The 23,480-nt window shown below is 50.9% G+C and overlaps 2 protein-coding genes and 1 pseudogene across 6 annotated transcripts; 1 reads left to right on the top strand and 2 right to left on the bottom strand.

Annotated features, from left to right (window-relative positions):
* Positions 1 to 1,152: 1,152 nt before the first annotated feature.
* On the bottom strand, positions 1,153 to 1,466 carry LOC102971240 (annotated as a pseudogene).
* Positions 1,467 to 8,754: 7,288 nt separating this feature from the next.
* ZNF219 (zinc finger protein 219) lies at positions 8,755 to 23,444 on the top strand. 5 transcript variants are annotated; one of them, XM_042989352.1, is made up of 5 exons: positions 8,755 to 8,984; positions 19,927 to 20,018; positions 20,311 to 21,718; positions 22,030 to 22,161; positions 22,385 to 23,444. In XM_042989352.1, exons 2-5 carry the CDS (start codon positions 20,013 to 20,015, stop codon positions 22,984 to 22,986), a joined length of 2,148 nt encoding a protein of 715 aa, XP_042845286.1. In that variant the 5' UTR covers positions 8,755 to 8,984; positions 19,927 to 20,012; the 3' UTR covers positions 22,987 to 23,444. The 5 variants fall into 5 exon arrangements, with proteins under 5 accessions (XP_042845286.1, XP_042845285.1, XP_042845284.1 ...); XM_042989351.1 differs by lacking the exon at positions 8,755 to 8,984 and adding an exon at positions 14,519 to 14,695; XM_042989350.1 differs by lacking the exon at positions 8,755 to 8,984 and adding an exon at positions 15,160 to 15,196.
* TMEM253 (transmembrane protein 253) lies at positions 9,877 to 12,155 on the bottom strand. The gene is made up of 6 exons (XM_042989355.1): positions 12,048 to 12,155; positions 11,581 to 11,691; positions 11,432 to 11,488; positions 11,007 to 11,117; positions 10,742 to 10,888; positions 9,877 to 10,379 (listed from the first exon to the last, which is right to left on the bottom strand). Exons 1-6 carry the CDS (start codon positions 12,153 to 12,155, stop codon positions 10,299 to 10,301), a joined length of 615 nt encoding a protein of 204 aa, XP_042845289.1. The 3' UTR covers positions 9,877 to 10,298.
* Positions 23,445 to 23,480: the final 36 nt, after the last annotated feature.

Genomic DNA, 23,480 nt, shown 5'->3' with positions numbered 1-23,480 from the left:
TATTTAATTTTTTCCATGATCTGTGATTTTGTTTTTCATTATCTTAAGCCTTAACACACAATTTACAAATTTGTGTTGATGACATATCTCCTCTACTTTAACCCACTAGTTGGCAATAGCCATTACCAGTCATACATATATATGGTAATTCCACAGCTGTGTTTTAAATAGCTGTTTAGAAGACAACCCCAAATTATAACTTCGTAAAGAATTCACAAGCCAAGGCTGCTGCTATACCTTATACCTGAATTTTAAAAGCATCTGACCTTACAGATCACCTATAAAATGTGAGAACTGTTAATATTCTTGATTTAATGTTATACATTAACCACGCTAAAATGCCTTTCATTAAGCAAAAGGCAACATTTTAAATGGCATAGTTAAGACTAAAAAGATAAAGTGGACATTGCCAGCTTATCTTCAGCCCTTGCCTTTAACAGGCTAACAAACAACTTGAAACACAGCTGAGTCTTGCTGTTCTGATACAGTGAAGGGATTTCCTTAGTATTTAAATATATTAATATAATATAAATCTATTTTATATAAATCTAAATATAAAAATATAAATCTAAATATATACATTTGTATAAATCTAAATATAAAACCAATCTTCTATAAGTTTAAACATGGCATTTACCATCTCTGTGAAAAGCTGAACATTATTAATTAATTCCAATCTATTTTTTGAAGGGGAAAATGGGGACAGCACTTGCTGAACCAGAATTACTATCAAAGTTTAAAAAGCTGATCATGGGGCGCCTGGGTGGCTCAGTCGGTTGAGAGACTGACTTTGGCTCAGGTCATGATCTCACGGTCTGTGAGTTCGAGCCCCGCGTCGGGCTCTGTGCTGACAGCTCAGAGCCTGGAGCCCATTTCAGATTCTGTGTCTCCCTCTCTCTCGGCCCCTCCCCTGTTCCTGCTCTGTCTCTCTCTGTCTCAAAAATAAACATTAAAAAAAATTAAAAAAAAATAAAAATAAAAAGCTGATCATATTCATTTAACCACAAACTAATCTTATTTAAATCAGGACTGTCCAAAAGAAATAGTCCATGATCTGAATTCTGGTGTATGAGATCAATTTAAATATGGTACACATAAAAAAAAAGTCATGAGACATTTTTGTTTTGTAATAAATAAGGCAATCGCCAAATATTACTCCTTAGTAGCTTTTTTGAGATAAGCTATCAAGTCTGCTCTTTCCCCTGCCTTCTTAATGCCAGCGAAGATCATTTTTGTTCTAGAGTATACTTCCTGGGATTCTTCAAGTACTCTATCAGTGTCTCCTCTCCCCAGGTGACTCCTTTGTTCTTGTTGGCATCCGTGTAAGAAAATGCAGGGGCTTGACCTGTCTTTTGCCCAAATAAACCATGGAGATTTGGCCCAGTCTTGTGCTTGCCTCCCTTTTCCACAGTATAGCACTGAGCACACTTCTGAACAAAAATCTTCTTGCCCTTCTCAAAATGACCCAATTTTTTTTTAACGTTTATTTATTTTTGACAGAGGGGAGAGAAAGAGAGTGAGAGTGGAAGAGGGGAAGAGAGAGAGGGAGACACAGAATCTGAAGCAGGCTCCAGCCTCTGAGCTGTCAGGCTCAGACCCTGGGCTTGAACTCATGAACTGTGAGCTCATGACCTTAGCCGAGGTCTGATGCTTAACCGACTGAGCACCCAGGTGCCCCTCAACATCACCCATTTTTAAATCACTCTTTGGTCGTGCATGAAAATGAAGGTGGCTGCTCATAAACCATGGGCCCTGCTCTCTATTTATTTTTTATTTAAGTAATGTCTATGCCCAATGTGGGGCTTGAACTCAGAACCCTGGGATCAAGAGTCGCCAGCTCTACTGACTGAGCTAGACAGGAGCCCCCCCTACTAGTGTTCTAATTGTTTTGCCTTCTCAGTAATGTCTGCAACAAACAGCACTGACCCCCACCCTCCAGCCCATCACTGAGTCAATACTGTCATTGTCATCATCATCATCATATCATCATCATCCCTGGGCTAATCAAAAAGAAAACAGTGAGAGGCCGAGGGGCACCTGGGTGGCTCAGTCAGTTAGGTGTCTGACTCTTGATTTTGGCTCAGGTTGTGATCTCACAGTTTGTGAGATCGGAGTCCCGAGTCAGGTCCCGAGCTGACAACATGGAGCCTGCTTGGGATTATCTCTCTCGCCATCTCTCTCTCTGTCCCCTCCCCATTTGTGTGTATGCTCTCTCTCTAAAAAAAAAAAAAAAAAAAAAAAAAAAAAATGGGGCGCCTGGGTGGCTCAGTCGGTTAAGCGTCCGACTTCAGCTCAGGTCACGATCTCACGGTCCGTGAGTTCGAGCCCCGCGTCAGGCTCTGGGCTGATGGCTCGGAGCCTGGAGCCTGCTTCCGATTCTGTGTCTCCCTCTCTCTCTGCCCCTCCCCCGTTCATGCTCTGTCTCTCTGTCCCAAAAATAAATAAATGTTTAAAAAAAAAATTAAAAAAAAAAATTAAAATTAAAAATAAATAAATAAAAGAGTGAGAGTAAGAGGGTGAAGTGCAAAGATAGGGTGGAAGTGTCTATCATACACATTAATAATTTTGTTTTAAATGTTAAGGCTGCATGCCAATGCCACCTTCCTCAGATTGCTGTCACTGAAGAGTGAAGGGAGAGGATGTGGGAGATGGCACTGGAAAGGCAGGCAGGGGCCAGGTCATAGGGGTCATTGTATCATTTATAAAACTTGAATTTGGTGCATCTGGGTGGCTCAGTGGGTTGAGCATCTGACTCTTGATTTCAGCTCAGGTCACAATCTCACAGTTTGTGGAATCGAGCCCCAAGTGGGGCTTTGCGCTGACAGTGAGGAGACTGCTTGGGATTCTCTGTTTCCCTCTCTCTCTGCCCCTCCCCCGTTTGCTCTCTCCCTCTCTCTCTCTCTCTCCAAATAAATAAATAAACATCTAAAAAAATAACAAAATAAAAAAACTTGGACTTGATCTTATAGGTGATGGGGACAACTGAAGGGCTTTTAAGCAGGGAAGCCATGTGGTCACATTTGTGTGGTTACATGGAAGATGTATGAGAAGGACAAGCCTGGAGGCATAGAAACTTTATGAAGTTTTTCCTGTGGTCTAGGTGAAGAAGTGAGGGCCTAAGGTGGGGCAGTGGTGAAGGAGAGAACTGATTCAAGAGCAGGAGGAGAATCTATAGAACATGGGAGCATTTGGCCATAGGAAATGAGGGAGAAGAGTTTAGCATGCAGCTTGTGTAACCAAATGAAAATATCAGTTAAGACAGAAAAATCAGAGGAGGAATAAGAGGCGGACAGTGGGGGTAGGATTTCAGGCTTGGGATGTGCAATATGGCTCTTGTAGGCCTTTGTACGTCTCTTCTTTTTCAGTATAAGAATCTGGGTGAAGTTAGACATTAAGTTCTTGAAATCTTATATCTCTCTAAGGCATTGGTTTTCAAGGAGGAGGCTGTTTTGCTCCCCAGGAGACATTGGCAATGTCTGAGACAGTTTCAATTGTCACAACTGGGGGAGAGGGGGGAGGGGTGCTATTGGTATCTAGTGGTTAGAGGTCAGGGCTGCTGCTAAGCATTCTACATTCCCCAGGACAGCCTTTCACAACAAAGAGCTATCTGGTCCAAATGTCAGTAGTCAGGGTTGATAAACTCTGTTCTAGAGACTAGAGGAATCTTTTACACCTTACTTTACAATTTTGCCCACGGCCAGGCATTCAAATTAGAGAGGATGGATGTGTCAATTAAAAACATCACCATTGATGAAAAACCAAATCCTACTGTTGTAAAATAAATTAGAGGTCATCTGTTCTTTTTTTTTTTTTTTATGTTTATTTATTTTTGAGAGAGAGAGAGAGAGACAGAGACAGAGCGTGAGTGGGGGAGGGGCAGAGAGAGAGGGAAACACAGAATAGAAGCAGGATCCAGGCTCTGAGCTGTCAGCACAGAGTCTGACGCAGGGCTTGAACTCAAGAACTGTGAGATCATAACCTGAGCCGAAGTTGGACGCTTAATTGTCTGAGCCACACAGGCACCCCAAAGGTCATCTGTTCTAATCATTCAGTTGATGTATATATATATTTTTTTAATGTTTATTTATTTATTTTGAGAGAGAGAGAGAGAGCATGAGCAGGGGAGAGGGGCAGAGAGTGAGAGAGAATCCCAAGCAGGCTCCACACTTAGTGTGGAGCCCAACGCAAGGCTCAATCCCATGACCCAAAGCAGGCTCTGTGCTGACAGCAGAGAGCCCGATGAGGGGCTTGAACTCATGAGCCATGAGATCATGACCTAAGCCAAAGTCAAACGCTTAACCGACTGAGCCACCCAGGCATCCCCAAACAAGAAAACTTTATAAAGGCAAGGTAAAATAGCCAAGAATCAACAAGGAGAACTTATTAATTTTGGACAGAATATAGGAAAAGTTTCTAATAAAAATAAACCGAAGATTCAGATGATAAGTAGAATAAAAAAAAACATGGAGTATAAAATAATGAAATAAGGCAGAAAAAATATACACAAAGGAAAAACAAAAGAAATGGAAGACAACTCCCATTAAGTAAATAGCATCTGAATTTTCAAGAGAAGCACTACACACAGATGGCTTAGTAGCAAGCCATCTAGTGTGAGGCCCTAAGAAATTATACAAGGAGGCCCTTCCCCCTGAATTTTTATACTGGGGGAAAGCTGGTTAAAATAAACACCAAGGGTGTCCTCTTCCTCCTCCCCTTCTAGGGTTAGGGGTAATGGGGTTGTGGTACAATCAGGGCTCTCCATAGAAAGGTGAACATACAGAAAGTATACAGGAGGGGCTAACATGAGGGACAGTTCTACACATTTGCTTTAACAACTGGAAAGTTTTTAATACAGTATTAGAGTGAAAAAAAAATAGCACCAACTAAAAGTGTTTTCTGCCTTTCCCCTCTTGCAGAGTCACTGCTCAGTCACAAGTAGCTCAGATTCCCTGTACCCTAGAGAGGGGCCTCTGATCAGTACAGGGCACAGATCCTGTCATGTTTATAGGAAACGTTGCCTCACACTGACCTCCCTGCCTCTGTCCTGCTCAAACCCGTCAATCAAATACCGAACTTGGAGGAGCATGGGCTGGGCAAGCCAAGATGAAGCGTGGACACAAAGCAACACCGAATGGGCCTAGCCAAGAAAAAGGAATCCAGAAACCCAACGGGGTAATCTCTCCTCCCTGAGATTAAGAACATCCCAGCCCTGGGATGGTAGAGGCAAGAGGCTGCGGATCATTCATCCGACCAGGCAGGCGAGGCGATCTCCCATTACTCCTGGGTAGTTGACGGTGGCTCAAATCCAGCCCCGCAGAGCAGACACGGAGGCCTGCTGGGGTGAGGAGGACACGGAAGGGCCCTGCGCCTCCCGCCTGCTCGCCGCGTCCAGGTTCCCCGCCAGGCCGCGGTGCCTCGGCCCTGGGGGACCCGCTGCAGGGGAGGGATATGGGGAGCATCTCGCTGCTTGAAGAGGTTCTTTCTCCAACAGAGCCCCTGCTACACGCCATTACCTTGCGGGAAGGCTCTTTGTGAGACCTCGACCCGGGCAGCCAAGAGGCCACGAGATGGCAGCAGAGGACACAGCCCAGCACAGAAACCCTAAACTATTTGCAAAAGCAGGTATTTGATTTGGGAGATACCGTCTGTTGTCTGTAATCTTGTATCCAAGGCCAGAAAAAAATGACTGAATTTCAAAGAAATGAGGGCAAAATTCATCAACACGGAGAATTTCTCAATCACCACAGAATTCAGCTGCATATGAAGCCACATGTGAATCGGTCATTTCTACAGTGCTTAAAGCAAGAGATAGGGGTCAAGGCCTTGAAAAACTGACGTCAGCAGGAACCTTGTCACAGTCACTTCTTTCTGTGAAGTTTCAATAGGCAGTAATTCAAGTAAAATATGAGTGACTTTCACAGAGGCTGCCAAAGTGATAAGGGTGATTGCTGGGAAGATTTGTAGCAAAGCAGAATGCTTTCCGCAGCAGCCAGGACTCTGGAGACAAGCAGTGTGGGGGAGAATAATGAAGATCACAGGATGTCTCAGACCATCTTCATTCGCAGCTGGAGAAGATAATGCATATGGAAGGGGCATTAGTAACACTGAGACTAAATCTCTGATCTTCTGACTTCTCATCTAATCATCTAATGCTCCTTCCATTCTAACTCCTCACCTGCCCCCAACACCAGTTGTTAAAACTAAAAATATCTCTAGACATTGGCAAATAACTCCTAGTGGGCAAAATTCCCCCTCCCTGAGAACTAATGCTGTAGAGAGATATTGATTTAAAAAAAAAAAAAAAAGAAAAAAAAGGTTAAGAACACAATGTCTCTCCAAGAGTCTTGAATTTCAGAAAAGACCTCGAAGGCCTACAAGAAGTGTATTGCACACCCAAAACCTGAATTCCCATCATATGTTTGAATAACAAGGAGACTAAAATTGAAAGACTCTAGGCTGAATCTGATCCTCAATTTGAAAAGAAAAATATTGTTCTCAACATTGAAAAAATTTAAAAAAATTTTTTAACGATTTATTTATTTATTTATTTATTATATTATTTATGTCTCACATGAGAGACAGAGTGTGAGCGGGGAAGGGGCAGAGAGAGGAAACCCAGAATCTGAAGCATGTTTCAGGCTGTCAACACAGAGTCCGACAGCGGGCTCGAGCCCACAAACTGTGAGATCGTGACCTGAGCCAAAGTCAGACACTTAACTGACTGAGCCACCCAGGTATCCCTAAAATATTTTTTTTAATGTTTATTTATTTTTGAGAGAGACAGAGAGACAGAGACAGAGAGAGAGCATGAACGGGGAGGGGCAGAGACAGAGGGAGACACAGAATTAGAAACAGGCTTCAGGCTCTGAGCTGTCAGCACAGAGTCCTATATAGGACTTGAACTCACGGACTGTGAGATCATGACCTGAGCTGAAGTTGGATGCTTAGCCGACTAAGCCACCCAGATGCCCCTCAACATTTTAAAATCAGAAGAGCTCACATTTAACAAGTTAGGATTTCTGACTTTTATAGGAAAATTGGAACTATGCCAGTACCAGGCCCACAGTCCCACATTTGCAATAATTGGGTAGAGTGGAGTAAGGGTAACTGAGGGTAACGTCTTTTTTTATTTTTGAGAGAGAGAGAGAGAGAGAGAGAGAGAGAGAGAGAGACAGACGGGGCGGGGGGGTCGGGGTGGTAGGGTGTGAGAGAATCTGCTGACAGTGTGGAGCCTGAAGCTGGGCTCCATCTCATGAGCTGTGAGATCCTGACCTGAGCTGAAACAGAGTCCTATGCATAACCCACTGAGCCACCCAGGTACCCCAGAGGGGAACATCTTGAAGTAGAATGTGTGCTCTCTGGTTTGCTACAGTTGCCACCAATCCTTGTTACCTCATACTCTATCTCTTTCACTCCTTTACACTACTCCATAACCCTGTAGGCAATTTATTTTCAGCCTCTGGAGTGCCTTGTAGTTTCAAAGTATTTTTCCATGTGTGATTTTATTTTAGCCTTGATATTCCAATAAGGCAGAGATGATAAATACTATGATTATAACCTCCATGTAAGCAAAATGTAGTTCCAAAAGGTTGACTTCCCAAAATGTACACAACAAAACCAGAATCTAAAGTTCCGGGCTCCCAGTCCTATTATTTTTTTGAAAAGTTTCTATGAAGAACTGCATTTAGGGGTGCCAAGCTGGCTCAGTGGATGGAGCATGCAACTCTTGATCTGGGGTCTCTGAGTTTGAGCCCCATGTTGGGTGTAGAGATTACTTAAAAAATAAAACAAAATCTTTAAAAAAAACAACTGCATTTAGTGGTTCATGTAAAAAAAAAAATTAGAGGTAGATATAGGCATAATTGCTGGAATGGGTGAGTTCCAGCTGCTAAGCTGCTCAAGAATCACCACAAATGATTTAACATTTTTCCTTTTAATGAAATATTTCTGCTTCACTTCTTCCAGACATTTGAAAAGATTGCCCTTCTAGCCCTCTTCAAGTTGGGTGTGGCTATAATGACTGGTTTTGGCCAATGGAGTGAAAGTGGTATATGTCCTGTTGAGGCAAAAGCATTTAAGAGCCCATGAACAACTCATGCTTACTTCACTCGGGTGGGGGTGGGGGACTATAAGTCTCATGGTAATTTAGGTAGGATCTCAAAATGGTGGTGCTCTAACAGCTTGGGTACCTTGAGTAACTTCTAAAGAGTAGAGCTCACTGCCAGACTACTCTAGACATGTACTGTGAGACCAACATTTGTGGTTGAAAGCCATTAAGACTTGGGCATTTTGGGAGTGCCTGGTTGGCTTAGTAGGGAAAGCATGTGACTCTTAATCTCAGGGTTGTGGGTTCAAGCCCACTCTGCTCACAGAGCTTACTTAAGGGAAGAAAAAAACTGGTGCATTGTTACCAAAGCCTAGCCTAACCTGACTGATAAGGTTCATTTGTACAGTGGTTGAGCTTCTCCAAGAACCAGAATTCCTAGACTTCTGATCCTATCACTAAAAGCTGTCGATCCTATCTGGAAGACACAGTGAATTGTTTTTGTTTTTTGTTTTTTTTTACCCCCAATTTCCTCATCCACCACCATCTTCTGACTTTGAAGAAAATAATTTTCGCAGTCTTGCACACATAAGCTCTGCATTATTGTGGCGGTTAGACTGGGAGGAGAAGGGGGAGGCCCAGATCTTGTTTTCTCCATTCAAGAGCCTAATTCCAGAACTGTCTCCACCCACTAGTACTCACACAACCTTGTCATAGGGCGACTATCACCACTCCCAAGGTGTCACAAACAGAAAGGAGCTCTGCCGCTGGCACCACTGCAATGTCAGGGCAAGGCAGCCAGGCTGCGCTCTTTCCTCAATGATGCCTGGGCTTGACTAAGTTCGGAGAAGCAGCATTCTCTAGGGAAAGAAGCCTTCTCAAGTGGGAACAAAAATGAGTGTGAGGCGCACACCCATCCTGGGCACTATGTGAATTTGGGGTGAGTTCTCTTAGTACTCCAGCTGTAGTCAATTTCTAGTTTCTCTAGCGGCTGGTGCTACTGGGTCTCCCAGTTTTCCTGGGCTTTTCTCAAGCCCACTTGAGCTTGTCATCTTTGCACACGTGCGAAGGTCATAAACTGTGGGGGTTGAGCCCAACCAGAGCTTCAACAACCGGACGCTGCCGGGATCAAAGGTCGGCGGGGCTGCGAGAGGCTGAGCCTGCGCAGTCCCGCTCCCGCCTTGGAGAGAAAGGGTGGCAGCAACGCGGGCTCGTTACACCGGCGTGCTCGCAAGAGGCGGGAAAATTTTAGTTCGGGTCGCCGCGTCCTTTCCTCTTCTTGCCCCATCCACCCATCTGCCCCACGCGCCTGTCCTCGTCCGGCACCGGGGCCCGAAGGGAGGGGGACGAGAAGGGCCTTGGGCTTCTGACTCATCATCTCCAACCCCTTTCTCGCGCGCGCTCCAAGTCTCAGGACTCTGGATTTGGGCTCTATGGGAGGGGGCGCGGCGCCAGCATTTGGGGCACGCAGCTTTGCCGAGGGCCAGCTCCCAGCCCCAGCTCGTCCCCGAAGCTGCCAGAGGGAGGGCTGTGGACCCACAGTCAGCTCTCAGTTGCCGTGATTGGGGCGGCGGCGCCCCCGCGCAGGATAACCCGCCCGGCTCCTCCCTGCACCCAGGGCCAGTGGTCGCGTCCGAGGAAACTCTCGGCTAGGCCCCGACTTACAGCGCCTCGCGTCACTCAGCAGATGCACAGCGCCCCCATCCCGGAGGGAAGGCTCTTTATTTCCCATCAGGCCAGGGGGCAGAGGGGCATCCTGGGACTCGTAGTCTTTGTTAGAGTAGAAGGGACCGGGATCGAAAGAGAAAACTAAAGCCCCCGTGGATTGACTTCCAAGAGGCGCATACGGGAACCCGGGCTTGGAGTATGGGATTGTGAAATGTGGAAAGAAGAGAAATAAGTGAGATCAGACAGATGCGAAGCTGTATGGGGAGGCTATGGGTAAGGAGGGGAAGGATGGAAGGGAGAAGTGAGTACAGCTGAAAAGTTGGCTTAAGGATGTCCTGCAGGCGGGCAGCTTTTCAGGCTAGTGAGGTGAGGGAATACTCTGGTTTAGGTATAGCTTCCCCTAGCGAGGAAGGGAAGAGAAAGGGGCCGAGTCCGAATGAAATTGAAGGCACTCCACTGGACTTCATGTAGGTCTCAGAGGACTGACTCCATCTAGCTTCTGAGTTCTGTGGAGTGGGGACAGGAGGGTCTGGAAACTGCTCCTGACGGGTAGCAGAGCAGGACTTCTCTGCCTCCCCTCGCCAGCTCACTCATTTGTTCCATTTGCTGTGCTAGCCACCGTGGGGCCATTCTCCAAATCAGCAACTTCCTCCAACTCAGAGAGACCCTAAAAGCCAGATAGGTGTGAGGGGAGCAAACTGTAGGGGTGAGGAAGGGGGGAATCCCAGACAGAAACAACTTCCTCCTGTTCTTCCATTTTTTCTTGTTCCAACAGTCCTTCCTTTTAGGCAGCTTCCTAACGCTGTCCCACATTTCTAGTCCCAGGCATTTAGACGCCCAGCTCCCTCTTACCCACCACTATGAGAGAAACGTCTAAAACCAGAAAACCAGTTTCTGGCTACAACTCCTTCTCCCTCTCCACCTCCCACCAACCCCATGGTTTTCCCTTAAGTGCCACTGACCACAATAGCCAGTGAAAAAATCAGCTGCTAGCTAACTGCGCCATACTGTCCTCCAAGCCCTGAATACCTCCTGCAGCTCCTGGTAGTGCAGACTCTGGGTCCGGCAGCATCCTGGCTTCCTCTGGCTCAGCAGGAATAGAGAGTGTGCTGAGAGGAGCACTCCCCCTAAGGTGAAGGTCTCAGCGCTGAGCTCCACCACCAGCAAGCCAGCCAGCTGCAGGTAGACAGGGCTGAGAATGCTACAGGGGGCCCAGCACCTGTTTGCTCTTGCCCCTTTCCCTCTCCATCTCCTCTTGCCTCCTCATCCTCCCACCTTCTTTATTCACCCATACCTGGGAGGGGGCAGTTGGGGCAGGCCCCAAGGCTGTCTTCATCACCTCGACCACCACCACGATGAAGCCCAAGATCAGATTGAAGATGTTGAGTATCATCATGGCCTGCACCTGCCAGTGAGCCAGCTCAGCTCTGCCCAGCCTAGGGGACTCATTGCAATCCCAAGCCCCACCTACAGCCTAGCCCCAAAACAAAACTTAGCTCCTATTCCTCCACCTCCAAACAGGGCCATCAGCCCTCTAACTTTCTTGCTTTCTCTCCTTTTAGGCCAGTCAGGGGCAGAGAGCTGACAGGATTAGTTAACATCTAGCCACTTCCTGGGCTGAGTCCTGCGTGTGTGTGTGTGTGTGTGTGTGTGTGTGTGTGTGTGTGTGTGGTCGGGGGCAGTGTTGGAGAACAGTGCTGTATTCTCTTCCCCTCTCACCTTCCAGAGGCGGGGTGATCTGCGCAGCTCAAGGGTAACCATCCCAGTGAGGAGACCCTGAATGTTGAGAAAGGCAAATGTTGAGCTCTGCCCTGTGAGGGAGGGGCTTCCAGGATCTTCCTTCCACCCTTCCTTGTGGTGGGTCTTACCAAAGCTCCAGGCACAAGTGGCAGCGCCGTGGCCATGTGACAAGCAGAATTCAGGCAGGCAACAGAGACAGCAAAGGGCATCACAGCCACAGCCAGCCATAGCTGGCTCACCTGGAGGCCGGACACAGGGGAGTTGAAGGGGATCCAGAGATCAGCAATTGGGAGGAATGCATGTTGGCAGAAAGTAGTCAACCAAGGACAAGTAAAGGAATGGGATATTATTTAATATTTTCTGCCTCCTGTCCAATTTTAGTTACTTACCTATGTGTTTTCCCCACATGATGGAAGCTAGTTAGAGATTAAGGGTCCTGCTTCATTGTTCTCCACCCTCCTCCCACTCCACCCTCCTCCCACTCAGAGCCTAGCACAGTTTCAGGCACATGGTGGGTGCTCCCTAAAAATGGACGGAATTGAATTGGGATACAAGTGGGCATGCTGAAGCTTGGGGTGGGGCAGCCTGGCCTCACCGCCAGCACCAAGAGGTGCCCACTCTGCCTGTGCCTTGCCCAGTGCTGTAGCTTTTCCAGACGAACACTGGGTCTCTCCTGTTCCCGCTGAGCAGTTCTCTCCTCCATGGCTCCCTTGACCACTGGAGTTCAATGCTTCCTAGGCTGGGAGAAATGCATTATGGCACCTAGCAGGAGATAGCACATGCAGCAATATCTCTTTGAGCTGTCCCTCTGCCCGCTTCCAATATCCAGGGAGTCGAGCCTCAGGGCCTCACACCTACCTAGTCTGAAGGAGCTACTCCAAGGAGATGGGGCCCAGCCTGGTCTGGAGCTCCTAGCAGGGTCTGGTAGCTTAGAGCAGACAATAAACTTGTGCTGGCAGAGACAGGCTGTCAGGGCTGGGTGTGGTGGGGCAAAGGTCCCCATGAAGGCCTAAGGATCCAGGGAGTGGCCATGGGCAAACCCAGCCTCAGTTCATTCCACAAGGCAGTTCATTCCTGCCTTGCTCTGTCCTTTCCTGTTGCCCCCCTCTCTGCCCATCCTGAGTCTTCTGATTGTTCACCTCATCCCCATGGACACTACCACCCTGGGCCTCAGTTTCCCCACATTTCCATCTAATCTTTCTCCTCCCCTTGTTTGGTTTTTGTTTGCTTGTTTGTTTGTTTGCTTCCTCTTCAAATTACTGGCTGTTTCTAGGGAAATCCCATATTACTGTCTAGTTTGGTCCCCTGTCATTACCACTTGCAGATTTGTCTCAAGACCAGGCAAGGTTTAATCCCCCTGCCTTCCTGTCTCTCACTTTCTGGACAGTTTCTCCTCTCTCCTTCCTTTCTTGCAGGATTTACTTTGGATTGGATACTAAGTAGATGGGGATCCCTACTTATAGTGGGGATTGTTTCTCAGTGTTAATTTGCAGCTAGATATGTATAAGATTGTCCCTAAATGGTCAGTTTTGGGAAGGACATCAATGAATATTTTTTTAAGTTAATTTTAAAATTTATTTATTTATTTTGAGAGAGAGAGTGTGCACAAGTGTGAGTGCAAGCCGGGGAGGGCAGAGAGAGAGAGGGAGGGAGAGAATCCCAAGCAGGTTCCATGCTGTCAGAGTGGAGCCCAATGTGGGGCTCGATACCATGACCCTGGGATCATGACCTGAGCCAGAACCAAGAGTTGGACACTCAACGGACTGAGCCACCCAGGCACCCCTACTGATGAATATTTTTGAGAGATAGAAGTTGCCTTGCAGTCAGGTGCCTGGACTAGAATCTCAGCTCTGTCACTCCCAGCTGTGTGAACTTGGATACACTATTCTACCTATTTGAACCTCACTTTGTTCAACCTGAGTGATAAAAAGGGGGCTAATGATATGGCTATGAGAGGTTGTTGACTCATGGAGGGTACTTAATAACCATCAGTGGTGTGACGAGGTCACACTGATGTGCCTGATGCCTGTATACTAAAAGCTTATTCAGAAGCTAAGTTGGGGGTGGGGGGCATTTATTTCTACAGTGAGAAGCAGAACCAGCTAGCCCCAAATATATACTCTATGGAGCAAAAATAGGAAAGACACATCTTGGTGCAGAGCCTGAGATCTGAAGAAAACCGAACCTATGTTCAAATCCCAGATCTACCAGGGTGACCTTGGGCAAATTACTTAATGTTTCCTTATCTATAAAGGGAAGTTAATAATACTGATCTCAATACAATACTCAAGGGGTTGCCTTGAGTATTAAAAGAAAATGCAACGAACTAGCTCAGCCCAGTACCTGGCACATAAGTGCTCAACAATTGTTAGTGGCTATTATCATTATTATTACTGATGGTAGAAGACTGGGCAGAAGACTCCTGGGAGTTAGCACCAAGAGGCAGGGTCCTGGATGGCAAGCGGCCCTTTGAAAGCCACTTCTGCCCTGCTTAGTGCTGGTCCAACACTCATTGGAGCATTGTGTCCACTTTTCTTTCCTGTGGAGTGGGAATCACACTTAAAGGGATTTGGAGAAGTTGTGTGTCTACTCCCTCTTCAGTCCCCATGTGCATTAATTCTATTTGGTGGCAATGGCCTTACAGAATTTGAAATGTTAGGCTTGCTCTGATGATCCCTGAGCTGGTAGGCCAGTGGAAAGAGACGCTTCAGCTTCATTCTCCTTACCTGTATATGCAGACTGATTATATTTCAGAGTGTTATTGTAAGGATTCTACACTATTAAATATGTAAACAGGCATTCGGTAAATACTGATAAAATCTGAGTGTACTATTTACAAATTTGTAGCCCCCGTCTAGATTACAGTCTGCTCATGGGAGGGTATCACAACCCCCCTCATATGTTCATCCCCCACAGTGCTGAGCATAGTGCCTGGCACTTAGTAAGCAATCAGTAAATATTTGTTGTATTGAAGAGCTATTAAAGTGACTTAAGGAGTGGAAAAGAGAATTCGAGAGGAAGGAGCAGGAATTGTTTATCAAGAACAGAAAGGACCGAAGAGTAACTTTAATAATGTTTCTTATACGGCAGACATTAACTATCTCTATAATCGCCCCTCCTCCTCCTCCCCAAAAAGAGAGACAGAAATTGTAAGGGAGAGGCTTTGAGATAAAACCCCAGGAAGAACTTCCCGAGTCTGTGCATGTTGGGGCAGAAAGAGCGGCAGAGCCAACTCCTTCCCTGGTATGTCCGGGTTTAGGGTGGGAGGGGCAGTCCGGCTTGGAGGCTGGGGGAAGGACGAGATGACCTTTCAAAATCTCTTCCAGTCTCCCGTTGGAATCGTCTGTGCGTCCCACCCCCGCTCACTCCCTCCCTCCCTCCGACAGCGCCCCCAGTCTCCAAACTGCCCGCACCCCGCCCCTGGCGGCCGCCTCTCGCGGCTCCCGGGGTCCCCAGCTCCCTGTCCCCGGAGCCAGAGCCCCGCTCCCGCTCCCGCGCGGCTCCCAGCCCCGCCGCGCCGCCCCCCGCATGCTAATGGCCGGGCCGCCTCCCGCCGCACACAATGCGGGCCAGGGCCGGGGGCGGGGGACCGGGGAGGGGGCGGGGGCCGGGCCGGGGGCGGGGGGGCCGGGGCCCGGCGCATCTCCCCCGGCCCCACGTAACGCTGACGCCCGCGCCGCCGGCCCGCCGCCCGCCGCCGCCGCCGCCGCCGCCGCCCGCTCCGCCGCCGCCCGCCCGGGGCTCGTGAGTAGCCGCTCCCCCCACTCCCGGCCCCCCCCTCCGCCACCCGGCCCCCGCCCCCGGCCCCCTCCCCCCCACCCGGAGGGGGGGCCCGCTCCGCGCGCCCGGCTCGGAGCAGGTGCAGGGGGCGGGGGCGGGGGAGGGGCGCCGGCTCGGCCCCAAGCAAACTTCGCCCAGAGCTCCTGGGGGGGCGGGGTGGGGGCGGCGGCTTCGGAAGCCCGGAGAGCTGGGGGGCCTCGAGGAAGGGGGGGGCCAGGTGGGGAAGACGGGAAAGCGGACACCAAAGGGGAAAGGCCAGCGTTGGGGGGGGCGCGCGGGCGTCTTTGTAGGGGCCCGAAGGCAGGGCGCGAGGGGCCTTGGGGGTGCAGGGCGGCTGAGCCGGGAGCCAGAGTGGATGAGCGCCCCCCGGCCCAGGTAGGGCTGATGGAAGAGGGGGAAGGGACCCAAACTCTCCCGGAGCGGGGGGTGGGGGAGGGGAGAGGATGGGGGGTGCTTCCCTCTCTGCGTCCCAAACAAAGTGTCACAAAGAGCTCGGCCGGCGGCAGCGGCGGAGGCGGCTGCAACTCAGCTTTTGTTCTCCCGGCCCGGGTAGCTGAGCCCTGGCCTCCCAGTCTCCCAACCCTGCCCCCCCCCCCCCCCATCATCCTTCTAGCTTATCTTCCCCGGGAGGGGACTGGGGTGCTGCTGGAAGAATCTCTTGTTCAGGATCACAGGTCCTGCCCTACTTGCCAACCTACTTCTGGGAGGGAGATTTTCCCAGAGGCTCTTTTGCCCACCCCCCCACCCCCTAATCTGAGGACTGAGGCTCATATGGGTGCTAAGGCTCTGACCTTTCTAGGGTCAGCTCCAGGTAAGGGGACTTAGGGTTGGCTCCATGCCCCCTCCCCAAAATCAAGGTTCTCTAGAACTTTCAGAAGAGGGGTCAAGTTGGGACATGCCTCTGGAATAAGATTCACTGTGGTGGGGTGGCAGTAAGTCAGCAGGTGAACCTTCCTCTTGTCTCCTGCTGCACATTTGGAGTCAATGACTGAGGTGCCATGCCCCCAAATCAGGACTGTGAGGATGGAGGGAAGGAAGCTTTAGCAAGGACTCAGCGTAAAAGATGGGCATGCTGTGATGTGGGGTCAATTTAGAGGATTTCCCTGAGCAGTAAGGTTCAGAAGGCCATGGAGAGGAGACCATAAAAGTGAGCTACTGGCATGTGGTTGTGTGATAAAAGTGATCTTGACTCTAGACCCCCTAAGAAGCTCTCTTTCTTTCTAACGTCATCTAGTGTAGTGTTAATCATAATTGGTAGTGGACTTCAGAGGTGTAGAGTTCTCAACAGAGGGAAAAACATCAAGTATTAGAAATGAACAATGACCGAGGCTTAGTTACAACTATACCTCAGAAATCCTGAATTCTTGCCCCTTACACTCTGACTCTAAAAACTTTTGAACCACAGACTTGAAGGACAATCTTCTAGGTCCTTCAGTCAGCAGATGCTTCTATGTACCTGACCTTGTTTCTAAGACTCCTCTCACCAACCCTTCCATTCTTCCCTAACTCGGTTAAGGTTTGATGGTCCACATCCCCCTTCCCCACCAGCTTTCCTAGCACATAAAAATAATTGGCCTGTTACTTTAGAAGGAATTATGATCCCTAGCCCTAGCCCTATATCCGTGTAGAACCCAAATAAGGTCCAGATAACCCCTGATTCCCAGTGGGAGTGGAAAGTAGGTCAGTACTACTGTCTGGCCAAATCTCGTGGATGGTGTTTAGGGCTTGACTATAGAAAACTCTAATTATTGCTCACAGGCAAAACATGTATGATCTGGGTTCTAAGCCAGTTCATAGATCTTGGACCCTGTCAGTGCTGTCTCCTATTGAAAAACAAACAAACACAAACTCATGGGATCACGTGCCTGGGACCTCCTTTGGTGCGGAGATGATTCAGGAGGTCTTGACTGGGCCTAGGAAGGTGTCTAAGTGGGTTTTGTTTATTTGAGGCTACCCTCTGGGGTACCCTGTTTGGGAATTCACCTTCAATTTGGGCCTTCTTATGTATCACTTTTTTTTCTGACCTGGAAAATGCTATGTGCAAAGCAAGTCTTTGTTTTTGTTTTGTTTTGGAGAAGGAAACTTTGCCCTGTTCCTGCTCTACTTGCCTTATATATGAGGTCAGCCTCCCATGAGGTATTTTGCTTGCTGTCCTACAGGCAGTTTTAGGGGCCCTAGAATCTTCTCAGAATCAGAATATGTGCCCATAGGTTAGTCAGCTATGACCATGCAGTATTCCCAGCCTCCCCCCCCCTCCTCCCCCACCATCTGCTTCCTCTGAATATACCAGATTGGCTGTACACCAGGATGTTCCGGGAATCCCCAGGAGAGCAACAGAATGTGATGGACCCAAATACGATGCCTCAGTAACTCATTCCAGGATGTACAAACTGTAACTGTCAGGACACTCCTTATAGCTAATTAAAATTCTTCTAGTTACATCTATTTTCTATTACATTTATCTATTTTCAGTGACATCCAAAAGGCCAAAATAATCCCTCTGGTATCACTGTTCCCCCGGCCCGCTTCCCCATGGTTCCCAGATAGGAATTTTTAAAAATCCTCTAGCTTTTCTCAGTGCTTTATCTGTGGTGCTAAAATGGCAAATGTGGCCCTTCTAGCACTTCCTAGCTCTTTCTATGGTACTGAGGTGGCCAAAGTGGCTCCTCTGGTAGCCCACTGCACTCTCCATGGTACTGAAGGGATGACCATTTATTTCAACATCCCTCTGGGGTCCAGAAGAGTCCTGTGACTCAGAACCACAAATTTTCAAGCTGGAAGGGACCATCAGTATAAATTAGTTCAACCTTCTTGTTTTACAGATGAGTAAACTGGGAGGTTAAGTGATTTACTGAAGGTTGCAGGGCTATTAATAGTCAGACTGGACCCACAATAGCCTGTACTCTTTGGTCCTACTCTTTAATTCACCTTTCCTGAGACTACTCACTGAGTCTAGCTGGGCTCTTAGTCTCAGGAAAGGGGTTTATTTGGAGGATCCAGAAGATGACCATGGATGCTCTAATTTGGAACTACAGAAATGCAAATATTAAAGATGGTGGTGGAGGTTGTTTAGTGACCCTTGGATGAGGACACTTTGCCAGTCAACCTCCTGTTCATAAAATTCCCTTAACCCAGATTTCACATGTAACAGGTACCTGCCCCTTCATAGACTCTTATCACATTCATTAAATGTCAAAAATTAAAGAAGGCTTGGACCTCCAGAGGCTTTTCTCTTTGCTGATAAGCAGGGCTGACTCCTGGCCCAGTTCTCTTCTGTTAAAGATCCTTAAGCAAAGTAATGCTTGAGTCCTTTTCTTTCTCACTAACCCATTTCAGTTTCACAATGGCTATTGTAAGGAAGTTCTTTATATCTCAAATATTCTTTCTATCTCAGGCAAGAAAAATAGGTTAGGTCTACATTCATCTGGCCTCGACCAGACACAATTCTATATGTAAGTAGGAAGTTAGGCTGGCTGACTTCTGGTTGTCCTCTCAGGCCTATTTCTATGAATGTTAATTCTGGGGTTGTTTCTAAGTCCTAATGCTAACCTCTGCAGCTTAGAATCGGGAGAGCCCTCCTCCCCGCCCCCCCCCCCCCCCCCATCTTCTCAGTGCTCTTCTCCTTCCTCAGAACTGGAGCTCTGCACATCCCAGGCCCAGGGAATTTCAGCCTGGAGAATTTTAACCCTTTCCTGCTCAGAGCATGTGCTGAGCCCCTATCTGTGCAGATGGCCCAGCCCCGCCCCCCGTCCCTCACTCCAGCCTCTTGAGCTCAGAGCCAGTGTAATCCTCCTCTTGTGTGAGGGAGCCTCTCCCCTGCAGAGAGGAGGAAAGCCTGCCTCGGAACAGCCCTGGACAAAGGGGCTGAGATGCCCCATCAAACTGCAGGCTCCAAGGTTTGAAACACGGGGATGAATCCTATCCGGTATTTGCAGTTTTTAACCCCTTCCCCAGGCCAGCAGAGCCCCTTAACTTCCACTCCTCCCCCAACTCTCTCTTCATTCCCTCTCCCTCTGGCTCTCTCCCCCTTCATGCCCCTCCCCCTCTGTCTGTCTCCAGACTCTCTGCTGCTGGGAGGTGTTTCTCTCCCATGCATGAATGAGTCTCTGTAATGAATGGAAATGAATGGATCAGGAATCCAGGCGGAGGGAGGGAGAATGAGGGGGAAAAGACAGAAAGACAGGATAAGGGCAGAAGGAAGGACTGTGGAGTATGGAAGGTTGTTTGGCTGGCTGGTCAGTTAGGGGTCTGAGAGCAACTAGTCCCACTTGGATAACTGGGGAGCATGGCAGGCCCACCCCATTTGCTCATCAAGCTGTATAGCCTGACTTAAATGAGAGGGGTGTATTGTGATGGTTTCCACCACCAGGGGGTGGTGATGGTGGTGGTAGTTGTTGTTGGTGGTGTTGGTGGTTAGTGGCAGAGGTGGTGGTGGTGGTGGTGGTTTGGACTAAGCATGTAAAATGAATAATTTGGGGGAAGACAGCTGGGTTATCAGGGAGCCTGTGGGCTGGGCAAATCAAGGAGTACAAGTTTTGAAGACAGTAGTCCCCTCCTGTCTCAGGATACAAGGAAGGAGAATGAAGGGATAGGTTTCAGCTAAGAGTGCTAAGAGTATGGGGTTGGGGGTGCCTCTTTCCACTGCTGAAAACCAGGGCTCATCTTTTCCTCCAAATCTGTCTCCCTTGCTTTAGCTCTTCAGCACCTGTTGCCTTCACTAGCAGCTTTTCCTCCTCCTCTTCCCTGCACTCCCAAGAACCAAAGAATGTGAAGGGGGTCCATGGAGGTGAGTGAAGAAGCTCTGGCTTGAACCTGCAAGTACTTACAACTATACTCCTCTCCCTCCCTGTTTCTCTCTCTCTCTGACTTCCCATTATTAGAAGTTATGTCTGTGGCCCCAACAGCTCAATTCCCATTCACATCCCACCTCCCCCACGGTGAGTGGGAAGGGCACTTGGTGTTCTTGATTCAGGCCCCAACCCACCCTCCCTCGGGTGTTCTTCTGGCCTTCTGCGCCCTTGCTTTTCCCACAGCTCTCCCTTCTCCACCCCTTGCACTGTTACCATCTTTTTTCACAGGGCTCACGTCCCCGTGCCCCGGGCGGCCACTTAGCGCCCTCGCCGCCAGCATTCGACGGCGAACTGGATCTGCAGCGCTACTCCAACGGGCCAGGCGTGAGCGCCGGGTCTCCAGGGATGGGAGCAGTGGGCTGGTCCGAGAGTCGCGCAGGCGAAAGGCGCTTCCCCTGCCCTGTATGCGGGAAGCGCTTCCGCTTCAACTCTATCCTGGCTTTGCACCTGCGGGCGCACCCGGGCGCCCAGGCCTTCCAGTGCCCGCACTGTGGCCACCGCGCAGCGCAGCGGGCCCTGCTGCGCTCGCACCTGCGCACGCACCAGCCCGAGCGCCCGCGTAGCCCGGCCGCACGCCTGTTGCTGGAGTTGGAGGAGCGCGCGCTACTGCGCGAGGCCCGGCTGGGGAGAGCCCGAAGTTCAGGGGGCATGCAGTCCACCCCTGCCACCGAAGGCCTGGCGCGGCCCCAGGCTCCTTCGTCGTCCACTTTCCGTTGCCCTTTCTGCAAAGGCAAGTTTCGCACCGCGGCGGAGCGCGAACGCCACCTGCACATCCTGCACAGGCCCTGGAAGTGCGGCCTGTGCAGTTTTGGCTCCAGCCAGGAGGAGGAGCTGCTGCATCACAGCCTGACGGCCCACGGAGCTCCTGAGCGCCCCCTGGCGGCCTCCTCGGCTGCGCCCCAGCCTCAGCCTCCACCCCAACCTGAACCCAGATCGGTCCCAGAGTCTGAGCCGGAGCCCGAACGTGAGGCAGCTCCCGCCCCCGCTCCTGCTGCTCCCGAGGACCCCCCAGCACCCCCGGAGTTCCGCTGTCAAGTGTGTGGCCAGAGCTTTACGCAGTCCTGGTTTCTCAAGGGCCACATGCGCAAGCACAAGGCCTCCTTCGATCACGCGTGTCCCGTGTGTGGCCGCTGCTTCAAGGAGCCCTGGTTCCTTAAGAACCACATGAAGGTGCACGCCAGCAAGCTGGGCCCGTTGCGTGCCCCGGGTCCTGGTTCCGGGGCGGCCCGGGCCCCTCAGCCTCCTGACCTGGGCCTGCTGGCCTATGAGCCACTGGGCCCCGCGCTCCTCTTGGCCCCAGCACCCACTCCGGCAGAGCGCCGTGAGCCTCCGAGTCTCCTGGGCTATCTGAGCCTTCGAGCTGGCGAGGCCCGGCCCAATGGTGAGGGCGCTGAGCCTGGGGCTGGCCGCAGCTTCGGAGGCTTCCGCCCACTGCCCTCCACTCTCCCGGCCCGGGCTCGCCGGCATCGCGCCGAGGAGCCAGAGGAGGAAGAGGAGGTGGTGGAGGCGGAGGAGGAGACCTGGGCCCGGAGCAGGGCGTTGGGCCCTCTGGCTTCACTGCATCCCCGCCCAGGCGAGGGGCCAGGGCACTCTGCGCCTGCCGCGGGGACCCAAGCAAGGTCCACCGCCACGCAGGGTATGTAAGGGGTCTTTTCTCTCCAAGGTTTCCACACCCTGGGCCCACTCTGATGCCACCACTGCCCTCCTGTCCCCTCCTTTTAAAAAGACCTGTCTCTTAATTCTCCATTTTTTTTTCCGCTCCTGGAGGCCACTTTTCACAGGCACAGCACCACTCACAACAAATCCACCCCCTCAGGTTCCCTCAAATGTACTGTTTGCTTCTGGGCCTGGAGGGGAAGGAATCCTAAAGGGTGGGTGTGGGGACGCATGGCCCTGATAGGGTTAGGGCAAAGGGCCATTCTGACTTCCTTAATGTGTGTATTGCAGAAGAGAATGGGCTGTTAGTTGGAGGGTCCCGGCCTGAAGGGGGCCGGGGAGCCACAGGAAAGGATTGCCCCTTCTGTGGAAAATCTTTCCGCTCAGCGCATCACCTTAAAGTGCACCTGCGAGTGCACACAGGTGAGGGGACCAGTCTCTGGGGTGGGGAGGGAATTGGAGGGCAGGAAGAGAGATGAGAGGGGTACCAGATCCGGATTGCTGCTTTGTTAAATCAGAGGGGGTGGGGTGGCAGTGTTTTTTTTTTTTTTTCTTCTGGTCCAGAGGGGTCTGTATCTAGAGCGAAATGTGGGTGGGGGTGAGCGGTGATTGTGCCTCTGTGACCCTGTCCCACCCGTTTCTCCAGGCGAGCGCCCCTACAAGTGTCCGCACTGCGACTACGCGGGCACCCAATCCGGCTCGCTCAAGTATCACCTGCAGCGCCACCACCGAGAGCAGAGAAGCGGAGCAGGCCCCGGACCGCCCCCGGAGCCACCGCCCCCTTCCCAGCGGGGTTCCGCACAGCCGTCGGGAGCCAAGACGGCTCCGCAGCCTGCGACCTGGGTGGAGGGCGCGGCGAACCCCCGGCCCCCTTCGAGCGCTGCGCCGGGGTCCCGTCGGAAGCCTGCCAGCCCTGGGAGGACCCTGCGCAACGGGCGAGGCGGTGAGGCCGAACCCCTGGACCTGTCCCTGCGGGCGGGGCCAGGAGGCGAGGCTGGGCCGGGGGGTGCCCTCCACCGATGCCTCTTCTGCCCCTTCGCCACTGGAGCGCCTGAGCTCATGGCCTTGCACCTGCAAGTGCACCACAGCCGCAGGGCTCGGGGCCGCAGGCCGCCCCAGGCCGATGCGTCCCCGTCCTACACCCCTGTACAGTCGGGAGAGACCCCTCCCAGTCCTCCGCAGGAAGGGGAGGAGGGCCCCGGGCTGTCGAGATCAGGAGAGGCGGGGCTGGGGGGACAGGAACGGTAGGGAGCCTTCTTAGGGGCGGTTAGCTTAGTGAGCTTACCCCGCGGGAGCGGGGGAGCGCTAGAGGTAGTTGGGTAGAGCAGCCAGCAGGGGGCAGCGTGGGACCCATATCCCAGCCCCAGGCGGACCAGAGGTGGAGGGGGTGGAGGGCGTAGGAGGGTGGGCGGGCGCTACCCACCCAGCCCAGGGGAGTCACAGTGCCTTAGAAGTGGCAGGGGTGAGGATCAAAGAACGGGGTCCCAGGGCTGGCAGAGGGCTGTGTCCCTGTTGAGGAGCCGCTCTGCCAGTCTTTGCTGGTCCATAGGCGTGAGAGTTTATTTTTGTACAATGGGTGGGGGTGGGGGGCACTGTACCCTTCTAGCCCCTTCAGGGGCCCTGTAGACGTCGCTATTTTTGGTACGATTACTGTCATCCCTGTCGCAGAGTTGTGTCCCCAATAAACAGGTGTCTTGAGGCACAGGGCACTGTGTCTGTCTGCCTATGTCCTGTCCTCCTTC

The sequence above is a fragment of the Panthera tigris genome, chromosome B3, assembly GCF_018350195.1.
Source record: "Panthera tigris isolate Pti1 chromosome B3, P.tigris_Pti1_mat1.1, whole genome shotgun sequence".
NCBI classification, from domain to species: Eukaryota; Metazoa; Chordata; class Mammalia; order Carnivora; family Felidae; genus Panthera; species Panthera tigris.
Note: the sequence above shows the minus strand (reverse complement) of the source record. Positions and strands in the feature narration are given on the sequence as shown.

Coding starts and splice junctions, on each gene's coding strand:
- TMEM253 (XM_042989355.1), bottom strand. CDS start 12,155: ATGGAGGAGAGAACTGCTCAGCGGGAACAGGAGAGACCCAGTGTTCGT. Junction 11,489..11,580: donor CACTTGTGCCTGGAGCTTTG/GTAAGACCCACC, acceptor CTCAACATTCAG/GGTCTCCTCACTGGGATGGT. Junction 10,380..10,741: donor ACTACCAGGAGCTGCAGGAG/GTATTCAGGGCT, acceptor TCTGGCTTTTAG/GGTCTCTCTGAGTTGGAGGA.
- ZNF219 (XM_042989352.1), top strand. Junction 21,719..22,029: donor AAGGTCCACCGCCACGCAGG/GTATGTAAGGGG, acceptor TGTGTATTGCAG/AAGAGAATGGGCTGTTAGTT. Junction 22,162..22,384: donor GCACCTGCGAGTGCACACAG/GTGAGGGGACCA, acceptor CCGTTTCTCCAG/GCGAGCGCCCCTACAAGTGT.